Source organism: Hyperolius riggenbachi, chromosome 4 (genome assembly GCF_040937935.1).
Source record: "Hyperolius riggenbachi isolate aHypRig1 chromosome 4, aHypRig1.pri, whole genome shotgun sequence".
In the NCBI taxonomy this organism is placed as follows: Eukaryota; Metazoa; Chordata; class Amphibia; order Anura; family Hyperoliidae; genus Hyperolius; species Hyperolius riggenbachi.
In genome coordinates, this window is record NC_090649.1 from 342,149,983 (window position 1) to 342,171,298 (window position 21,316).

General features: G+C 42.4%; 1 protein-coding gene across 2 annotated transcripts in view; it reads right to left on the bottom strand.

Annotated features, from left to right (window-relative positions):
* Positions 1-21,316, bottom strand: part of FH (fumarate hydratase) — a 452,710-nt gene that overhangs the window by 105,342 nt on the left and 326,052 nt on the right. For both annotated transcript variants that reach the window (XM_068231902.1, XM_068231901.1), the window contains exon 7: positions 11,154-11,357. In XM_068231902.1, coding sequence (XP_068088003.1) covers positions 11,154-11,357 — 204 coding nt within the window. The remainder of the gene's footprint in view (positions 1-11,153; positions 11,358-21,316) is intronic.

Below are 21,316 nucleotides of genomic sequence, written 5' to 3' on the forward strand. Positions count from 1 at the left end.
AATTTACGGGGAAGCCAATTAACTTATCTGTATGTTTTTGGGATGTGGTAGGAAACCGGAGTGTCTGGAGGAAAGCCACGCAAACACTAGGAGAACATACAAACTCCTTGCAGATGTTGACCTGGCTGGGATTCGAACCAGGGACCCAGCACTGCAAGGCGAGAGCGCTAACCAGTACGCCACCGTGCTGCATCCACATTTAAATCAATCATTGTTTTGTGCATTGAAAAAAAACACCTGTTTCTGAACTATCTGTTCTGAATACATATCATCCTCAATGGAAGCAAGTTTAGGCTTTTCAAAAGAAACATTCAAAGCCCTGAAAAATGTACTCTTAACAATTCATTAGACTGATCAGATAGCAGTTTAAATACTATTAGAGCTTTTGGGTGTTTCCTCCTCCTGAGCGGAAGATTCCCCTACCTGCTCTATATCCTCCGAAGAGGAATACGCAACCCTCTGTGCCCCAAATACACAAGGTGAGTCCGTATCCATATAGGAGGGACTACCTCAGGAGTGGTCGGTAAAGTGGGAGCGCCTTTTGCAGCTAAAAAACCTTTCTGCTAAACGCGCCTGAAATTTAGATAAAATATCATTAAACATTTCATGCTTTACCACTTGTAAAATACAAGCATTGCACAGAGGCTTAGGATATGAGGGGGCTAGCCTTTTCAGACAGATACCACACTTCCTAGTAGGTTTACATGACATGGGGTTCTGAAAAATATTAGCAGAAGAAAAAGCAAATTGTATGAGTCAAAAGTAAAAGAGTATTTTCCTCCAAATGTTGATAGAAAGACCTTACCTGGGTCAGTATCAGGCTGTGTCATAGCGTCCCTGCCCTGAGAGGAGTCCTCCATGGCGGACGGTAGAGGCTAAGCTGCATGCAGCACACTATGCACAGCGTTGTCTGTGTAACAGACGCCGGCGGCGCTTCCACGAGGTTTTAAGGTCCGCCCCCTGCAGGCGGAAGTTCCGGGTGCCAGGCGAAAAAACTTCTGCCACCTCCAGTGAGAAGCGCCGCCTCCCTGCTCAGCGTTTCCGAGAAGCCGGACGCAAAAGATTTATGCAGGACCTCAGAGGTGCCGAGGCACATGGCAGGCCCTGCTCTTACCATCTGCCCTGTCTCGGCCTTTTTTTAGTCGGACAGCCGACAGAGAGTCCCAAGCATTAGTTACTCCTGTCGGCAGGCAGAGACAAGGGCTGGCCTTACCCTTGGACTGCCCGGAGAGCCGAGCAATTGTATCCTGTCTGTCCAAGGGACAGGAAAGCACTGAGGATAGGTAGGAGGATGTGGCTATTTAATTGCATCTTGTGCTTCCTGTCCCCTAGGCAGGCGGAGCTATCTCCAGGTTCACACCCTGAGTAGAGGCGAGCAGAACCATGAAATATGCAGAAATATGAATTTTTGGGTTACAGGGAGTTCATCTGTCCTTGGTAACAGCAGCTGTGTGGGAGAAAGCAGAGAGGATCCCTTTAATCTCTAGCAGATATCTAGACCAAGTTACACTCATCAATAGCCGGATCCAGTTGACTGTGGACAAACAAGGAACTGACTCTTGCAGCACTTTACATGCAATACAAGTTATGATTATGAAGCATCTCCAGGAGAATGCAACATCAGACTGGATTCAGTGGGTACAAGAATTAAGAGCCACCCAAAGTGAAGATGGACTTTGGGCCATTAATGAAAAAATTTGTGTACCACCCCAATGTGAAGAAATAATTCTCCAACACATTAACCACTTAGCAACTTTTGCCACGCTTTTCTACGACCGTTTAATAAACACCTGTAAACACATGTGAACACTTGGTTCTGTTTTCTATTTTTAGAAAACGGAGTTAGTATAGCACCATCTTGTTGCCAAAAAGTAAAACTACTACCAAATACACCATTATACACTTACCATAGAAAAATGAAATACATTTCATAATTTTTTTTAACTCCACCCATATCCAAAAATAAAATATCGCCATACATTGTAATAGGGATACAATTTAAACATTGTAATACCAGGACAAATGGACAAATAAAATGTGTTTGTTTTATCTACAATAGCACATTTTATTGTTAAACTATAATGGCTGAAAGCTGAGAAATGGTGAATGTTTTTATTTTTTCCTTCTTCTTCCCTGTCAAATGCATATAAAATAATATAATTCTTAGCATAAAGTACTGCCCAAAGAAAGCCTAGTTTGTCCTGCAAAAAATAATATGTAGATCATTTCAGTGTGGTAATTAGCGATAAAGTTATTACCGAATGAATGGGAAGAGCTTTTGAAGGGGAAAAAACCTGTGGTAGAGAAGTGGTTAACCCAGTGGTCCTCAAACTAAGGCCCGCGGGCCGAATGTGGCCCCCTGAGGATTTTTTACCAGCCCCACACACACAAAATGTATTACTTATACATGTGCTCAGCTACATCTTTATATATTGGTGGTCCGCATATAGAATAGCAGTGCTGGCACCACCCATCCACGTGGAAGTCAGAAAGCAGTAATTCGCTGGCTTCCAATCAAATTCCACATCAGTTGACGCTGCTGTCCAATTGGACTGCAGGTTGTCACCTGAGTATGCTTCACTGTCAGTCCCGCAAAGACTTCTACATCATTTTATGTATACTCCGGCCCCCCAACAGTCTGAAGTATGTTGACCCGGCCCTTGACCCAAAACCAGGCCCGTTTCTATTGGACGTGCAGCCGTGCAGCAGCCCTGAGCGCAGACAGCGAAAGGGCGCTGTGAACTCTCCCTCCCTCTCCCCAGGGGACTGCAGAGTAATTAGCTCAGGGAAGCACTGTATACAGCTACACTGACTGGCCAGGAGGGAAGGGGGGCAATCTCCCCCCAGGCCGCCTTTCATTCAGTGATTTAGGGCAGGTCTGGTGTCTGGTGTATTTGGGTTTGCTGTAAGGCAATGTGAAACTTGAGGCTAGCTGATAAAAGTGCAATCAGAGGACAGGCAGCTGGTAAATATACACAGCATGATGCAGAGCTTGCCTGGAGGGTCCGTGGGCAAACATCTGTCATGCAGTCATAATAACAATAGGGAGAGACCAGACAGATGTTTGCCCACAGACCCTCCAGGCAAGCTCTGCATCATGCCCTGTATATTTACCAGCTTGCCTGTCCTCTGATTGCACTTTTATCAGCTAGCCTCAAGTTTCACATTGCCTTACAACAAAACCAAATACACCAGACCTGCCCTGAATCACTGAATGAAAGGCGGCCTGGGGGGAGATTGCCCCCCTTCCCCCCTGGCCAGTCCGCCCCTGAACTATACTGGATACCTATACTGGAGGCACCTACCTGGCTAATCTATACTGGGGGCAAATATACTGGGGCACCTATGTCTGGCTACCTATACTGGGGGGGACCTATAGCCCACTACCTATACCTGGCTCTGGCACGGGGGGCGCAATTTTTACACTCTCGCACTGGGTGCATTTTAGCCTAGAAACTGCCCTGCCCAAAACGTTTGGGGACCCCTGGGTTAACCTGTTCACATAGGCTCTGAACCCATGAAACAAGCCATTTCAAGAACCTGGTTCATCGCTCACCTTAGCTGGAAGTGTGAAGATTTTGTAAACCAATGCATGATCTGTGCCAAAAACAACCCTACAAAACACCTCCTCACAAACAATTGCCTAGACCATTATATTGATTTTAGAGATTACAGGTAGACTACATAAAACTCCCTAAGTTAGGTACTTATCAATATGCTTTATGTCAGAAATAGTTTGTCGATATGGAATTCCAGAAACTATAGAATCTGACAGGGGTACACATTTTACAGGACAGGTAATGCAGTTGATCTGACAGGATTTGGGGATTGAAGAAGCATTTCATACCCCTTATCACCCTCAAAGTTCAGGAAAAGTTAGAAATAATGAATGGTATCATAAAAATAAGCTGGCTAAAATGATCCAGGATAAAGAAGCAGAAGGTATTAAGGCACCTTGGCCTCCCATTCTGCAAATTGTTCTTTAGAGCATCAGAATGACACCTATCAAAGAGAAAATACTATGAAATACTATTTGAGGGTCCTCCAAAAACAGGCCTCACCAAACTGCTGTCATGCATAATGATCTATGCGAATACATGAAATTGTTGCATAAAAAACTAACTTCTGTGCACAAGCTTGTCTTTGATTCCATTCCAGATCCTGATTCAGTGGAAGGTACACACAATCTCAAACCAGGTGATTGGGTTCTCACCACGGTTTATGTAAGAGGCCCTCTACAACCTCGGTTTGATGGTCCTTTCCAAGTCTTGTTGTCTACTGCTACTGCTGTAAAGCTTGAAGGAAAACCCACCTGAATTCACACCAGTCATTGCAAAAAAGAATAGGGCTGAAAGAGGAGTAATGTTAAATATATTTTGTGTTTTATTATGTTACTTTGTGATGTGTTATTTGACAAGCGAAAAGGTAAATGTAACCAATTGTTGGGTTTGCTCTCATAAGCCCCATCATTCTGCAGGAGTTCCCCTTATACCCACTTCTGTCAATTAGAGTGTCTGAACAAAAAAACATGGGCTGAATCACTGACATTTAATGAACATAATCATACCAGCTCTGGAGTAAGGGAGTGGGAAACTGTTTCCTTATCTACCATTAAGCCCATAGGCCATACACCTGCCATATGTTTAAATATTCCTGTGTCTCCATTAGCCTAATGCTTACAAATGGCTTCTTGTAGATACTTATGGAACTTGTTTCCTAGCAACATTAGTTCTAACTTTCCTTCTCCATGATGGTGCTTTTGGATCTTATCAAATACATATGGCCATATCCCTACTGATCATCAGATAAACATTAGAACTAAAAGAGCCATTTTTTACTGATGCAGATAAGGCTTGTGCATGGTTTTCATCATGGATAGGTGGAACAGTTTACATAATGGGAAAAATTGAATCAGCTTTTAGAAATTTTACATCTTTAGTTGACCGCATGTTCAATGAAACCACACAAACCATTCAGCTCCTCACAGCAGACTTACTCATTGCTACACAAACGTACAATGCAAGCCAGGTTAGCTTTAGATTATGTTTTGGCCGAACGGGGGGGGGGGGGGGGATTGGCTTTGTGCAATCCTCAATGATTCTTGATGTACCTGGATTTATGATTCTAATGACCTTACCCTCTCAGGTTGAATTTACAGAACTTAGAAAACGAGCAGTGTAATTGGGAACTCCTTCTACATCACCTAGCCGGTGGTTTACCAACGGTGGCTTGGGAAACATATTTACATCATGGTTACAACCTATTTTAAATGGTATAGTGACCGCTGCAACTTTAGCTTTCATTGTTTTTATTTATAAAATATCCATGTGTATCATTAGCCAGTTTAGTATGTCTAAATCAACTACATTCCTAGCTTGTCTCCATACCCTTATACATAGATATTTCACTCCTATAGAAAAACAAAAGTTTGCTTTCTTAAACCATAAAGAATTTGTGATAATTCAGGTTGGAGTGTGCTTGAGATGTCTCCCAGTGCATCACTGCTGAATACATGCAAATTAACCATTGTTGCCCTTAGAAGCTAAATACACCTCCAGAACCGCTGGAATGCAATGATGTGTCAGCTTGTTAATTTGTACAGAGCCATAATAATCCAACATGCATACAGTTTCGGATTGTTTGATCCTCATCAGTGCATGGCATGGATTAATTTGGCTCTATGGGGTAGGGCTTGTAACTCCGAGAGGTACAGACTAACCAGCAAGCTCATGGTGAAGCAGAACTCATTGGAGTGTGTGAGTGGCTACAATGTTCCTAAAAGCCCCCTTACTAAAATGCTAAGAAAACCAAAAAAGTTTGCTTTCTTAAAACAAAAAGAATTTGCGATAATTCAGGTCAGAGTGAGCTTGAGATGTCTCCCAGTGCATTACTGCTGCATATATGCAAATTAACCATTGCTATCGTTAGAAGCTAAACACACACACACACACATATATATATATATATATATATATATATATGTGTGTGTGTGTATATGTATACACACACACACACACACACACACACACACACACACACACACACACACACACACACACACACACACATATATATATATACACACACACATACATACATACATACATATATATATATATCTATATATATATATTATAATATATATATATATATATATATATATATATATATATATATATATATATATATATATATATATATATATACACACATATATATATGAATACATATACACACACACATATTCATATATATATATATATATATATATATATATATATATATATATATATATATATATATATATATATATATATATATATATATATATATATATATATATATATGACAGCACGGTGGCGTAGTGGTTAGCGCTCTCGCCTTGCAGCGCTGGGTCCCCGGTTCGAATCCCAGACAGGGCACTATCTGCAAAGAGTTTGTATGTTCTCTCCGTGTCTGCGTGGGTTTCCTCCGGGCACTCCGGTTTCCTCCCACATTCCAAAAACATACGGAAAAGTTAATTTGCTCCCTCTAAAATTGGCCCTAGACTACAGTACTTAAACTACATAATATAGAGCTATGGCAATGGTAGGGATTAGATTGTGAGCTCCTTTGAGGGACAGTTAGTGACAAAACAATATATATATATATATATATATATATATATATATATATATATATATATATATATATATATACACACACTGTACAGCGCTGCGTAATATGATGGCGCTATATAAATACTAAATAATAATAATATATACACACACATATTATATATATATATATATATATATATATATATATATATATATATATATATATAAAATATATATATATATAAAAATATATATATATATATATATATATATATATATATATATATTTATAAATATATATATATATATATATATATATATATATATATATGTATATGTATATATATGTATATGTATATATATATGTAAAATATAAATATATCATTTGTCATGCGCTTTATGGCTCTTTACGACGGGGAATGCGGAAGAAGAGGACGCTTTGCCCGAGGACGACTGGTAGTCGTCCGAAAACGAAATTTAGCCGCGGAGGGAGACCGGAGGGCACCGAAGGACCGGCGCAGGCACAGGACGGCTGCAGGAGGCTCGGGAAAGCCCCCAGGTAAGTGAATTTTTTTTCCCCACCAGTTAAGGTTCCCTTTAAGGTGTGTAAGGACCCATACAAGACAAAGACATTCTTTAACCAGCTGGCTTCAATCAAACTTAACTCTTGATGGACTGAACAGTTGTTATTGAGATATAATTGGATACAAGCCAGAATGTTAATGTTACACCTATTTTTATGTTAATTTTCTTTGGAATAAAATTGTGTGCCTGTCATGTTTCTGGCAGAACTTGATATGCATTCACAGATAATGCCTATTTATTCTTCCTTTTTTTTTTTTAATTCTCTATTAACAACCATTACCCTTCCAGGTGGAGTGACCGACCAATCGACCAGCTGCAGCACTGATGTGCATCCTAACAGAAGCATTGCGTGTATGTCAGGTTACACAAAGTCGGTGCATGCAGCGCAGCAGGACGAGATTTCTCCTTTGCAGTAACAAAAAGAAATGTTTGCCGAGGCATATGAGCTGAGGGGCGGTGTTGGAGTTAATATCCTTTGGCAAGCACTTTGTATCAAAACTGGCATTGGTTTCTTCATCCACATGGATCGATGTGAATGGAGAAAACGGGTTTGCCAGGGCATACGAGCTATAGTTGGTTTGGATGATGGGCGGAGCTCCTATGTCCTGGCAGACTCCTTCCCCCCTCATTTTTTTTCGAATGAAGGAATCTTTGCCTTTAATTTTTCCTTTCAGCCCAGAGGTTGAACAGAAAAAATAGTACATTACCCATATGCTCAATATAAGGAGTATAGCAAAAACTCCTAATATTGGCCATATACGTCATGATTGTGAAGACCCTAAAATGCCAGGACAGACCCCCACAAACGACCCCATTTTGGAAAGAAGGCACCTCAAGAGCTGAGGGGCATGGTGAGTTTTTATTTTTTTGTCACAAGTTAGCAGAAATTGATTTTTTTTTTCTTACAAGGTCATTTTCCGTTAACTTGTGACAAAAAATAAAATCTTCTATGAACTCATCATGCCCCTCATGGAATACCTTGGAGTGTCTTCTTTCCAAAATGGGGTCATTTGTGTGGTGTGTTTGCTGTCCTGGCATTTTGGGGGGATTAAATTGTGAGCACCCCTGTAAAGCCTTAAGGACTAAAAGGGCAGTATAAGAACCCCACGGTTAGGGCCCCTAAAATGCCTGTACTCATGTAAAGTAGCGCAATGTATTTTGGGCTGTATTTTTACACATACCCATTGCTTGGGTTGGAGAAATATCTCTGTAAATTGACAACTTTGTGTAAAAAAAAAAAAAAGTCATTTATAGTGATATTGCTCACACACAGGATGGGTATGTGTGAAAAGACACCCCAAAACACATTATATTACATGTGACACTTTTTTGCAAAGGGGCCCAAAGTCCAATGAGCACCTTTAGGCTTTACAGGGGTGCTCACAATTTACCCCCCCCCCCCAAATGACAGGACAGTAAACAAACCCCACAAATCTCAGAAAATAAACACCCCAAGGTATTCACTAAAGGGCATGGTGAGTCCATGCCAAATTTTATTTTTTATTTTTTTTGTCACAAGTTAGCAGAAATGGAACCTTTTTTTTTTCATCACAAAGTGTCTTTTTCCGCTAACTTGTGAGAAAAAAAAATCATCTATGAACTCACCATGCCCCTCAGCGAATACCTTGGGGTATCTCCTTTCCAAAATGGGGTCATTTGGGGAATATTTATACTATCCTGGCATTCTACCACCTCAAGAAACATGACAGCTGCTCAGAAAAGTCAGAGCTGCTTTAAACTGCGCAAATTCACTTTTTTGTACCATAGTTTGTAAACACTATAACGTTTACCCCAACCAATAAATATACACCTATTGAATTTTTTTTTTTTATCAAAGACATGTAGCACAATAAATTTGGACAAAATCTTGTATAGAAATTTTACTTTATTTGAAAAATTTTACCACAGTAAGTTAAAAATATCATTTTTTTGACAAAATTCCTGTCTTTTTTGATGAATATAATAAAAACTAAAAATTGCAGCAGCAATCAAATAGCACCAAAATAAAGCTGTGTAAGGGCTTGTTCACACGTTCTGCATTTGCTGATTTTTGTAAGTGTTGTCTAAAAGTGCTTATGTAATGATTTCATATGACTGTGTTCACATTTGAGTGTTTAATTTTTTTTAAAAAATGGCGAATGCGCTACCTGTACCATTTTCTGAGAGTTTTGGCTCAATGGCAGGTATAGGGAAATCGCCAAGCGCTTGAAAAAGCGCTTTGTATTGCAATTTCCTGAGTGCTTTGATGAATAAATACATTGTATTTATTCATTTCCGGGTTAAAGAGTTCACTTCCATCAATTAGTCCGCAAAAATGCTTATAAAAGCATTTTTCTAAGCCAAACTTACTCTGAAAGCGCTTTCAAAATCACCCCAAAAATCTCCAGCGCTTGTGATTTATAATGTGAACAAGGCCTTCGTGACAATTTAAGGAGGTAAAATTCATTTGGGTGGTAAGTTGCATGACTGAGCAATAAACTATTAAGATTGCTGAATTGTAACACATGTCCTGGTCACTGGGGGGAAGGGAGGGGGGGGGGGGGGGGTGTTAAACCTGTGGTCCTTTAGTGGTTAATATATAACTACAGCAGCTATGAATAAAATAGAATGGCAGCTTTCAAGGTAGATAAACTGTACTTTGGGAACTTGTAATTTGTAAATGGACAACATTACTTGTGCTCAGAAGCAAATATGGTAACTGTATGGGTAATAAAAAGTAGGAAAACACATTTTTATTGAATGTTATGTCAGAGTTTTATTCCATTTTAGTTATTCTGATGCCTATTCCAGGAAATTTGTGGGTAAATGGGACACCGACACCCTGGGATGTAAATGCAAAGGCATACTTTGCTGTTTCATGGTCATTTCTGTGGGTTTGTAAGGATTTACTGAATGTAGATATGCAATCTATTTCTTTATGTGACCAATGGGCATGGAGAGACTCGCAAGGCAGGAATTCTGCCAGATTTTCTCTCTCTGGGTCAAGCTCTGTCCCTGTTCCAGATGCACAGGGCTGGACTTTGGCACATCATAGCCACTCTCAGCTACATAGTGGGTTAAAACACGGCGACCCACTCAGGTCCATGGTCCTTGTTCATCCTCCTCTGTTGTCGAATTCCATCAATCGACAGGCCGCCAGGACACTGGCCAAAGCGCAATACTTTGGATTATTTCAGTGCAAAGATTATTGCTTACTGGACTCCAACATGGTATTTTGAACTTTTAGACATTCTACTCTTTTCTCATCCCCAACTCATTCTCTCCAGCCAATCTGTTCTACTGCCAGATATCTTTATTTGCCAGCTTCAATGTATATATTTTTGTATACAGTTAATAATAAAACTAGCGATTTAATCATTCCAGTTTTGACCTTGTTACCTGATTATTCTGATCTATGCTAGAACTCTCTGTCCTCAAAAAAAGAGAGACACTACTGCACTGTCTTCTTATCTAAATTGTCAATATGGCTAGTTTGGTTGCAATTAACCATTTTCCTCCTTTTAAGAATAATAATCGAGGTCTCTCTAACTTGTCAATCAAGAGAGCAGAGGCAGCATATTACCTCAATTTCCATTGCAAAATCAATATCTTTATTTTACTGTTTGTACATACAATCAAGATTGTATAATGTATAGGCACACCAACCAATCTTATACATTTACTGCTCCACTGCTCACAGTGGATTCGCCTACAGAAGTCTCTTGCAGATGAGACCTGTATGGCAACTGTGGCATAGTACGACAGGATTGGCAGGTGTTTGTCACAGGCGCATGGCCTTACAGTTAGTGAGGCATTCTCTTGCTTTATTTGTTTTTACACTCATAAAACTGACTACAGCGTGGTGACCACAAAAGGGGTGTTTTTCAAAGTATGTGATAGGACATCATTGTTGGGAACATGAAAGCATTATAAAATATTTATTTTCACAAAATTCCTAGGGGCTTTAACAGTGGAACAACAATGCTTTACCTGGCATAATGCTGCTTCCAGGTTCATTTTCAGGTAAGATTAATTCTCCAAGTCCTGACCGTGGTCCAGACCCAAGAAATCGAATATCATTGGCAATTTTCATTAAGCTACAGGCAACAGTGTTTAAAGCCCCACTCAATTCAACCAATGCATCATGGGCAGCAAGAGCTTCAAATTTGTTAGGAGCAGTAACAAATGGTAAACCTATTAAAGACATAAATGACATGTGAAAGCAAAAAATAAAATCATAAATGCATGCACAACTAAAGTAAGTACTCGAATGGCTGCAAATACCACGTCATATATTAGACAAGCAGGCAAAATTGAATCATCATGAAGCTCAAATATCTAATATGTCTTCACATTACATTGATCATCAACAGGGATTACAGACAGTAGAATACTTCTTGGAAATGTGGAGCGTTGATTTTGAATCTTTTGGAATTCATTTTGACAAATAATTTTTTCCTCTCTAAATAAACTTATTTTCAGATACCATCCTACATGCAATCTCCGCTCTATTAACAATATTCTCCTGTCTTCCTCTCTGGTCACCCATACACATTCCAGCTTACAACAAGACTTCTCTCCATCTTCTCCCCAATTCTGGAACACTCTCCCTCAACACGCTCGCCAGTCACCCACACTTACTCTTTTTAAGCGCAATCTGAAAATTCCCCTCTTCAGGCAAGCATATTCTCCTACTTAGGACTCTTGGCCCACTGACCACCATTTCTACCACCTCATACACAGGTTCCCTTTACCTACTGTCCTATCTCTTAAACCTTTAGACTGTAAGGCCCCATTTACACTTGAAAGCGCAAAATGCCGGCGGTAATGTTTTGCGGTAGTGATTGTTTTGATCGCCGGCGATTAACGCAAATCGCCCAAGTGAGAACGGGCCCATAGGATATCATAGCACTAGCGCTTTCAAAAGCACCTCATTCTAGTGTGAATGGGGCCTAAGGCCTTTTGGTCAGGGCTCTCTTCCCCTTTTGTTTCTCAATGCTGTATAATGTGTGTGCTTATCTCCCACGTCGGTGTAAAAATCTGTAGTTGATTTGTTCGCTGTATCAGTGGTAATCCACATCACTGTCTTGTATCAACTGTTGTATTATTTATTTTGTATTATTATACCTTGTACGTTATTGTACAGTGCCAGGGAAGATGCTAGCGTTATATAAATTTATTCCGTGGGTGGTGGGAAAGTGAGGTCGTGTGGGTGTCTTCAATGGAGTACATTTTGGGGTGGTACCGCTTCATCGATGACCTGCTCATATTATGCCAGGGACCACAGGAGATGTGGGGAATATTTAGGAACATTAAACAACAAGCTAAACATAAAGCTAACGTATAATAAATCTAAAAAGACAGTAGAATTCATGAATTTGAAAATCCATACACATGCACACTACAATTTTTCGGAAGCCAACCTCTGTAAACAGTTTGTTGGATTTTGGTTCATACCACACTAAAAGTCTCAAAATGAATATTCCAACAGGACAATTTATAAAATTAAAATGAAATAGTTCCACTCCGGAATCATTTGATCAGGAATGCTTGGACCTCAAATGGAGATCTAATTATAGGGGATATCCTAGACGATGTGTGGAGAAGGCACTAAAAAGAGCCTAAGCCAAATTAAAAAAGAAAGTCTGCTGATTGAGAGGCTCAAAAAGGAAAAAAAAAATCACCACGACCTGGCGTCCTATCTATGGAATTCTACAAAAACACTGGCTAGTCTTATTGAATGATATGACAATCAAACACTGCATTACTCCTCATGCAAGTCTGACAGCCCGCAGAGCTCCTACTTTGAAAACCCTGAGTAAAAGTCATGTTGTACAAAACATGGATAGACCTGGAATAGTGGGCAACTACAAATGGGGGAGATGCTGTGCAGGGACCACGGAGGTGCTAGCGGGCAGCGGCATCAAGGGCCAGGGCCAAGGCACACACTAGCAGTAGTGGCAGCTAGGAGCCCGAGTCCGACTGGCCAAAAAGACTCCAACTTCTGGGGCTGGGCTCCGCCGCACTCTGCTGCTGCACAGTAGGAGGAAACGTCCGTGACAGGATCGATGTTATTGCGCGGCCGCTCCTGTCACGTGACGTCAACATGCAGGAGCGTCCAGAAGGATCTAGGAAGCCGGTGATCGCGTTGGTGCACAGCTCCTCCTGCCTCTCGCTGCACTGCGTCCGCGCGTCACCGGCTCCTAGCAGTGACGTGACGTCACATCCTTCTGCCTGGCGCCCCCCAATCTGTCACTCATCGGCGCCCCGTTTAGCAGAACCGGCTGAACGGGCAAGAAACGGCCCTGATGCTCTGTTTGCCCATGGATGAAAACTACAAAGCCTTTTAAAAGTATTGTTGCAGAAAGAAACTTTTACATCAGGCAGTTTATTAACTACCAGATGAGTGGGGTCATCTACATGTTGGAATGCCCATGTAGCAAACAGTATGTGGGGCAGACCAAAAACCAACTTAAGACGAGGCTTTAGAAACATGCATCAACGATACATTTGGCTGAGCGAGATTTAAAAAGAAATTTTCATGTCAGTGGTAGAAAAAGCCCTGACTTTCCATGGTGGATCTTTAAAGCTCCGTTCACATCACAAACGCGGATGGCCATGCGTGCGGAACGCAACGCATATGAACGCACGCCATCCGCATTTGTGTGCGTTGCGTGGCTGATCCCATCACTGAAAAGTGAATGGGACAGCCACGCGTTTTTACAAAAAATGCGTGCAGCATGCGTTCCCGGACCGTACAGGTCCGGAACGCATGCAGTGTGAACATCAGACAGTGCACTCTATGCACTGTCTGATGTCGTGCGTGTCGGCCTCCCGCACATGTTTCCAAAACGCTGCTGGAAACACGTGCAGTGTGAACGGGGCCTCAGGATTTGTCTTTTCTGGGCATTGAAAAAGTTGTGCAGGGAAAGAGGGGTGGAGATATCACAGTGAAAGAATGAGCTTAGATGCATTAACAGACTAAGAACCAGACAACCTTAAGATTTTAATTTTGGTTGCTTTTTGGGATCATAAATGTTAGTCTATATTTTATATTCTTTTGTATTTATCGGTACTACAGTAGTCCTCTTTTGAACATTGCATATCTGGACATAAGAAGAATCTGGTAAGCTAACATCGCATTCATCAGGACCGATGTATGTACGGTCCTTCCTTTTCTCTCTTCTCCCCTCCCACCTCACTTTTTGCTTGCATTCTTTGCCTTTCAGGGAATCTAAGTAAGGGTTGGTGCACACCAGAGCGGTTCTGAAGCTTTTTTTAAAATGCTTGCAGGTGGAAAACCTCTTGGCTAATGAAAGTGAATGGGATGGTGCACACCAGAGCGGCTAATTTTTTCCACAAACGCAAACTCGGGGGCTGCAGCATTTTCTAGATTTCTGAGGCATTTCTGCCTCAATGTTAAAGTATAGGAAAGTGGAAAACAGCTCTGAAAAATGGTAGATCAGAGCATTTTTCCAGGCGTTTTTGTTGCAGAAGCTGTTCAGTCAGCTTTACTGTAACAATATTTGTAATCTGCTACACAACAACGCTCCAAAAAACGCTAGGCATGTTTAGAAAACGTCTCTTAACATGCCTAGAATCGCTCTGAAATCTGTTTCAAAGACCTCTAGCGTTTTGCAGATCTGCTAGAGGTTTTTGGTGTGCACTGGGCCTAAGTAGGATTCCTTTAATTTGTAACACTCTCTTGAGGGCCCATTTCCATTTGAGCCGGACGCGTCTGCAAGACGTGTGGCGGCACTTCTGGGTCTGCGGGGACGCAGACGAATCCCAGATTCGCAGCCTCCCGCACCATTTCGGATGGAGATGCCGGCCGAATCGCTAGCGCAAGCGATTCGGCCAGCGGCGCTATTGATCCCTATGGCAGAGTTTCCACGCGCGATTTGCCTGCGGGGAAAAACTGCGGATTCTGCGCTGAAACTGCGCAAGTGGAAACGGGCCCTGACTATTTACACAGTCTTTTGGTGGTACATCAATTTTTTTCATTCTACCACACATTCACTCTTTCAAGGACGGGCTTAACTTTGCTACTCTCATTATCTATTTGTGTCCTTTATACCCTGAGTGGTCGCTTGAGGTAAGCAAGCTGTCACTCTGGGGATTATCTATCTGTGCACTCCTTTATACCTTGAATGGTCGCTTGGGGTGAGTAGACTACCACTTCGGGGTCATGCATGTCGCACAATTTTTTGATCACGGCTATTAGCAGGGTATTCCATAGCTTCAACATTGGAATAGATAATTATTGCTGTATCTATGGGGTTATTTACATTTCTCTTTTTTGTTTATTTTACAGAATTGAGAACCTCAATTGCTTTAACTGTAGGGTGGAATTCTCCCTTCAAGATCAGTTCACAGCAAATTTTTGCTTTGGAATAAATGTTGTCTGTTGCGGGTTTCACACCCTGCCACCACGAGACTTTTCTCATTAGATATTGTAGTAATATTGTTTGACCACAAGATGGCACGTAGGAAGTACTTGCTTTTTCTTGGTTGCATACTTATCTTACTGTTGCTTAGGTAACATTGAATCAGAATCAGAATCATATTTATTTCGCCAAGTACAATGGGGGTTGTACCCGGAATTATTTTTGGCACATACAGGGTCGGAGATGGTACAAACACATACATGCAAACCAACACATACAGTCAGGTACAGTAGTACAAAGTAAGCATATACCTATATATACATTCAGCACATAGCTATAGTGACGGATGCGTGGGGGGGGGGGGGGGGGTCTGGAGTGCTGTGTGAGGGGAGCTGCCTGCCAATTATCGACGGCGCTCGCTCGCTCCACAGCAGCTCCAGATGCCCCGCAGTGTGTCCTGGAGAAGAGTGGGTAGAGAAGGAGAGAGAAAGAGTGAAGGGATAGATAAGAGAGACTGAGGAAAGTAGAGAAAGAACCAAGGCAAGAGGAGAGAGACAGAGGCAGAGTCCTTTTAGGGCAGCATATTAAACCCACCCCTGGGTCCGACAATCAGTCCGAAAAATGTCCATCCCTGTGGTCCGATTCCCCGATGTAGAAAGGTGGGCAGCTGAACTTCAGGGCTGGGTGGTGGTGCAGGCTGACACTGTCCTCAGCCGTGGCCGAGCAGGCTGGAGGCTGCAGCTGATGGAGACCCTCTCTGGAGCTTAGCCTGGGGATCTCTTCCACGTGGTGGGCCCAGCAAGAAGCAGTGGTGGTCAGGCCTGTACATGGGGATCAAGGGCTACTATGTGTATCAGCTGCGGCCATGACTCTCAGTGGACGTGAGAAGGCAGGACAGGGGGGCAGGGTGAACAGTAGTGTGCATTGGAGGGCCCCGAGTGGTTCTGTGATGGCAGCCGCAGAGTAAAAGGATCCTCCAGCCTTGGTGGATGCCATAGCGTGACCCGTGTGCAGAGAGAGGCTTGGAGCAGCAGCGGAGGACCAGCTGTGACTTCCTCCGTATGGTGACCTGGATCCTCTGACAGCAGCTGCAGGCTGTGAGTGGTGGGGGAACAGCTGTGAGTTCCCTCCTTGTGGCGTCCGGGTCTCCATGGCGGCGGCTACAGGCCACTGTGAGCGGGGCAGGAAAACTGCTATGGACTCCTCCGTGCAACATTCTGCGGCAGCTTCTATCAACCCGAAGGGGGCTTCTCCACTGGGAGCCGTCCTGGATGGCTGCGGTCCCATGATGGGATCAGCACAGACGGAGACGCTGATGGTCTGAAGGCAGCGGTGGCCGATCAGCTGATCTCCGTGCTGCCTCTCCATGCCTGCTCACTGCACGTGGCCCCGAACAGCTGATCCCTCTCCGACCTGCAGACCACAGTCTGTGGCTGGCGCAGAACAAGACCAGCAGTTCCCATGTCCTCCGCCTCCTGCCTCAGCAAGAAAATAGAGCTCAGAGGTGAGTGGAGATAGAAATTACATATAAAGAATCAAAAAAGGCCGGAGCCCTGTAGCCATGGCGTCCGAGTCCGGCGCCATCTTGGTATACATTGTGATTTATAATTGTTAATGTGTTCTTTTTATTCTTAACTCTAGTGTCCTTTTTTCCTTTCTGTGGAATACTCTTTCATTCATCTTTACACTATCCTAGCAGCAGGGGCCATTACATTTTTTCATATTCTATGCAATGCTCCTGTCTCATAGAACTATGTCTGCTCAGTGGAGTGCACGGAAGCCAAATGTTGTGTGTGGCCACGAACAGTTACCCTAACCACATGACCCCGCTGGACCAATTAAAACCTCTCCCAGTCCATTCTTCCTTAGCCTCCACCTCAGAAGTCAGGCAGAAGCGAGCACGTAGTGCTGTTTTCCCCCTTGGTGCTGGTCTTCTCTATTAGTGAGCAGTTCACTTCACCTTGCTTTTCCTTCTTCATTGCAGCAGCACTTTACTCAGCTATTGGCACTTTATTGGCATCATCTATTGCACAGGAAAGCTCATCTCAGGTGTTTACTACATACTTTGCACCGGAATGTGAATTTCAGGTGTACAGTGCTACCCACAATTATTCATACCCCTGGCAAATTTTGACTTAAAGTTACTTTTATTCAACCAGCAAGTCATTTTTTTCCTCAGTTTTTATTTACATTAAGCAAGTCACAGTCTGTGGGAAAATCCAAAGTTCTATACCATTCCAACTAGTCCAAGCTGTTCTAAAACATCCGAATTACCCTGATTGATTGGAAACAGCTGTTTTAATCAACTGAGCAGGTGAAAAACAGTAGCTCTCTGCAGTTGGTTTGTGGACAGTCATGGCCAAGACAAAGGAGCTCAATGAGGACCTGCAGCTGTGCATTGTGGCTGCTCACAAATCAGGAAAGGGCTACAAGGCCATTTCTAAATGTTTTCCAGTTCCAGTGGCTACAGTGCAAAGTATTATTAAAAAATACAAGACGGCCAGGAGGATAGTGAGAGAGGTGATAAAGAATCCAAGGATCACCGCCAAGGCCATCCTAGTGCATCTGGGCTCTGCTGGTGGCAATGTCTCAAGGCAGACAATCCACTTGACACTGCACACTGCTGGGTTCCACTGATGCAGACCAAGGAGGACACCACTTCTCCAGATAAGGCAAACAAAAGCTTGCTTGACCTTAGCAAATGTTTTCTTGGACAAAGAAGAAGACTTCTGGGCTTCTGTGAAACAAGAATTGAATGGTTTGGTCACAATGATGTTTCCTTCATTTGGCGTAAAAAAGGAGAAGCCTTTAACCCAAGGAACACCATCCCCACTGTCAAACATGGTGGTGGGAACCTAATGCTTTGGGGTTGTTGTTTTTCAGCCAATGGACCTGGGAATCGTATCATTCTAAACAGTACCACGGTTGAATAAAAGTAAAAAGTGAATAAAAGTAAATTTAAGTTAAAATTTGCAAGGGGTATGAATAATTTTGGGCAGCACTGTATATTGCATTTGTTCAAGGTCTTCAACATATTTAAGCACTAGACAACTTTTGTATTGGCACTGCATTAGAACTTTGTGATTTTTTCCATACGGTTTTCCAGATTGACACAGGACTTTGGTCATAAATTGTATTACACTGTATCCCCAATTAATATGGTTGTATTTTAAAGGTTGCTAGCAGCATTGTGGTGGGAGTCCTGATTACATTCAGGTTAAGGGGAGATTTAAACGGTTTTCACTGTTTTGAATGTGCTAAAGAAGTTTTTCAGTAAACAATAATACATTTATTTTATCTAAATTGAATTTGGGCTTACTTCCTTACCCATAATCTTTAAAGATGGACAATCTTTTTCTTATTTAAACCTGTCGCGTTTCACGGTTTTTGCAACTTAAAGTTCCTGACATTTTTGACACTTTAGTTGTGTTGTTTTGATACAGCAGTAACGTTTTAATTATCTATGCCATCTTAGTGATACATATCTTGTTTTTTTTCAGTACAATCTAGGCTTTCTTTGGGTAATATTTTTCTCCCAAAACGATTTTGTTTTATAGTCAATTTATGGGGGAAATGTTGGTGTAAATGCAGAAAACTTTTTTTTTTAATTTTTCCCCCTCCAGAATTTTCACATCACACGTCCCGCAGTCGGATGACCGATAACAAATTACAGCTATAAAACATTTTCTTAAAGGGAACCAGAGATGCCAGCAAAAAGAAGTTATACATACCTGGGGCTTCCTCCAGCCCCATACGCACGGATTGCTCCCACGCCGCAGTCCTCCGCTTCCTGTATCAGCCAGTTCCGGGTCCCGTAGTTTCGGCCAGTCAGCCAGTCGGTGGCAGCACGTGGCCAATTGTCCGCATCACAGAGGCTCCCGACATACCCTTACGCGTGCGGCTGCATACTGCGCAGCCGCACGCGTAAGGATATGTAGGATGCCCCTGATCATGCGGACAATTGGCCGCATCCGCCAGAAGTGACGGGACCCAGTACCGGCCGATCCAGGAAGCGGAAGATGGCGGCGTGGGAGCGATCCAGGTTTATGGGGCTGGAAGAAGCCCCAGGTATGTATGAAACCTTTTTTCTTTCTCTATGGCCGGCGTCTCTGGTTCCCTTTAAGCAGATACCTGTGCTTTTTACTGTGATGGGAAAAGATAAAATGGTCAATAGTTCACTCTGGGGCTCTTTAGGCACTGCAATTGAGCAGAGACTATAAGACACAAAATCTGCTTTGTAAATGTTTATATATAAAATAAAACCTTGAGATATCTAAAGTTATCTAAAGATCCAATTGTTTATCTCAGTTTATTTTCATCTCAGGTTCACTTTAAGGCTAGTTACACACCAGGGCGTTGTGTTTAGGGGACGTTATAGGGCACATAACGTGCCCCTAACGCAACGCCTGGTGCTCTCTGGTGTGGACGTTGGAGTGGGCCGCGTTGTGCAGCTCACTCTGGCATCCGTGATGCCGTGATGCGTACTCTTGGACGCATGCGGCATCACGTGGTCCCGCCCGGCCAATCGCCGCACAGAGCGGCCACTCCAGGAAGTAAACACTGCACGTCACTGAGTGCAGTGAATATTAATTAGCCATGTGCCCGGCCGCTCTCCCCTCCTCCCCAACATGACTGAGCATGTGCAAATAGTCTAACGCGGCTTAGCAGCGTAGAACGCACAGCATGCAGCACTTGGCTGCGTTACAATGTAACGCAACGTGGGTAGTGTGAACAGCCCACTTGTGTTACATTGCTGTGCGTTGGGGGAGCGTTACAGGCTGCACTAACGTGCGCCTGTAACGTCCCTGTGTGCAAGAAGCCTAAGAGTGTGTTGTTCCCACTCTACCTCATTCAGCATGAATTGCCTAATGCAGGAAGGTGTGCAGGCATGTTTAAAGAAGATCAAGATAGACAAGGCACCTGGCTCAGATGGTATCCACTCCTGGGTATTAAAGGAGTTGAGTTCAGTTATCGATAAGCCACTTTATCTTATTTTCTGTGATTCTATTTCTAGTGAGTAGTTCCTTATGACTGGCATATAGCTGTTCTTTTGCCCTTAATAATGAAGGGAAAAACACCAGAACCAGGAAACTACAGACCAGTAAGCTTAACATCAGTTGTGTGCAAATTATGCTATACAAAATTAAGTTGCACATAATCTTATTTTAGTTCGACAGCATGTTTTTACTAAAGACATGTCCTGTCTCACAAGCATGCTCGGTTTTTTATGAAGTGGTGAATGAAAATTTAGATTTTAGTAAAGCAAACAGATTTAGTATACTTGGACAAAGGCTTTTGACACTGTTCCCCACAATAGCTTGCTACAGAAGCCGAGTATACAGGAACTAGATGAAAATGTGTGTATGTGGATAGAGAACTGGCTAAGGGATAGAAGGCAAAGAGTGGTGGTAAACAGAACATACTCAAAATGGGAAACTGTTAGCAGTGGGGTATCAAAGGGGTCAGTACTTGGTCCATTTTTTTTCAATGTATTTATTAATGATTTAGTAGAGGGAATACAGAGTAATGTTGCCATCTTTGCACAAAATTATGCAGAATTAAGAAGGAGATTAAGGACATTAAGAAGGAGAGATTATTATCATTATTGATTTACACTCACCTAAAGGATTATTAGGAACACCATACTAATACGGTGTTTGACCCCCTTTCCCCTTCAGAACTGCCTTAATTCTATGTGGCATTGATTCAACAAGGTGATGAAAGCATTCTTTAGAAATGTTGGCCTATATGGATAGGATAGCATCT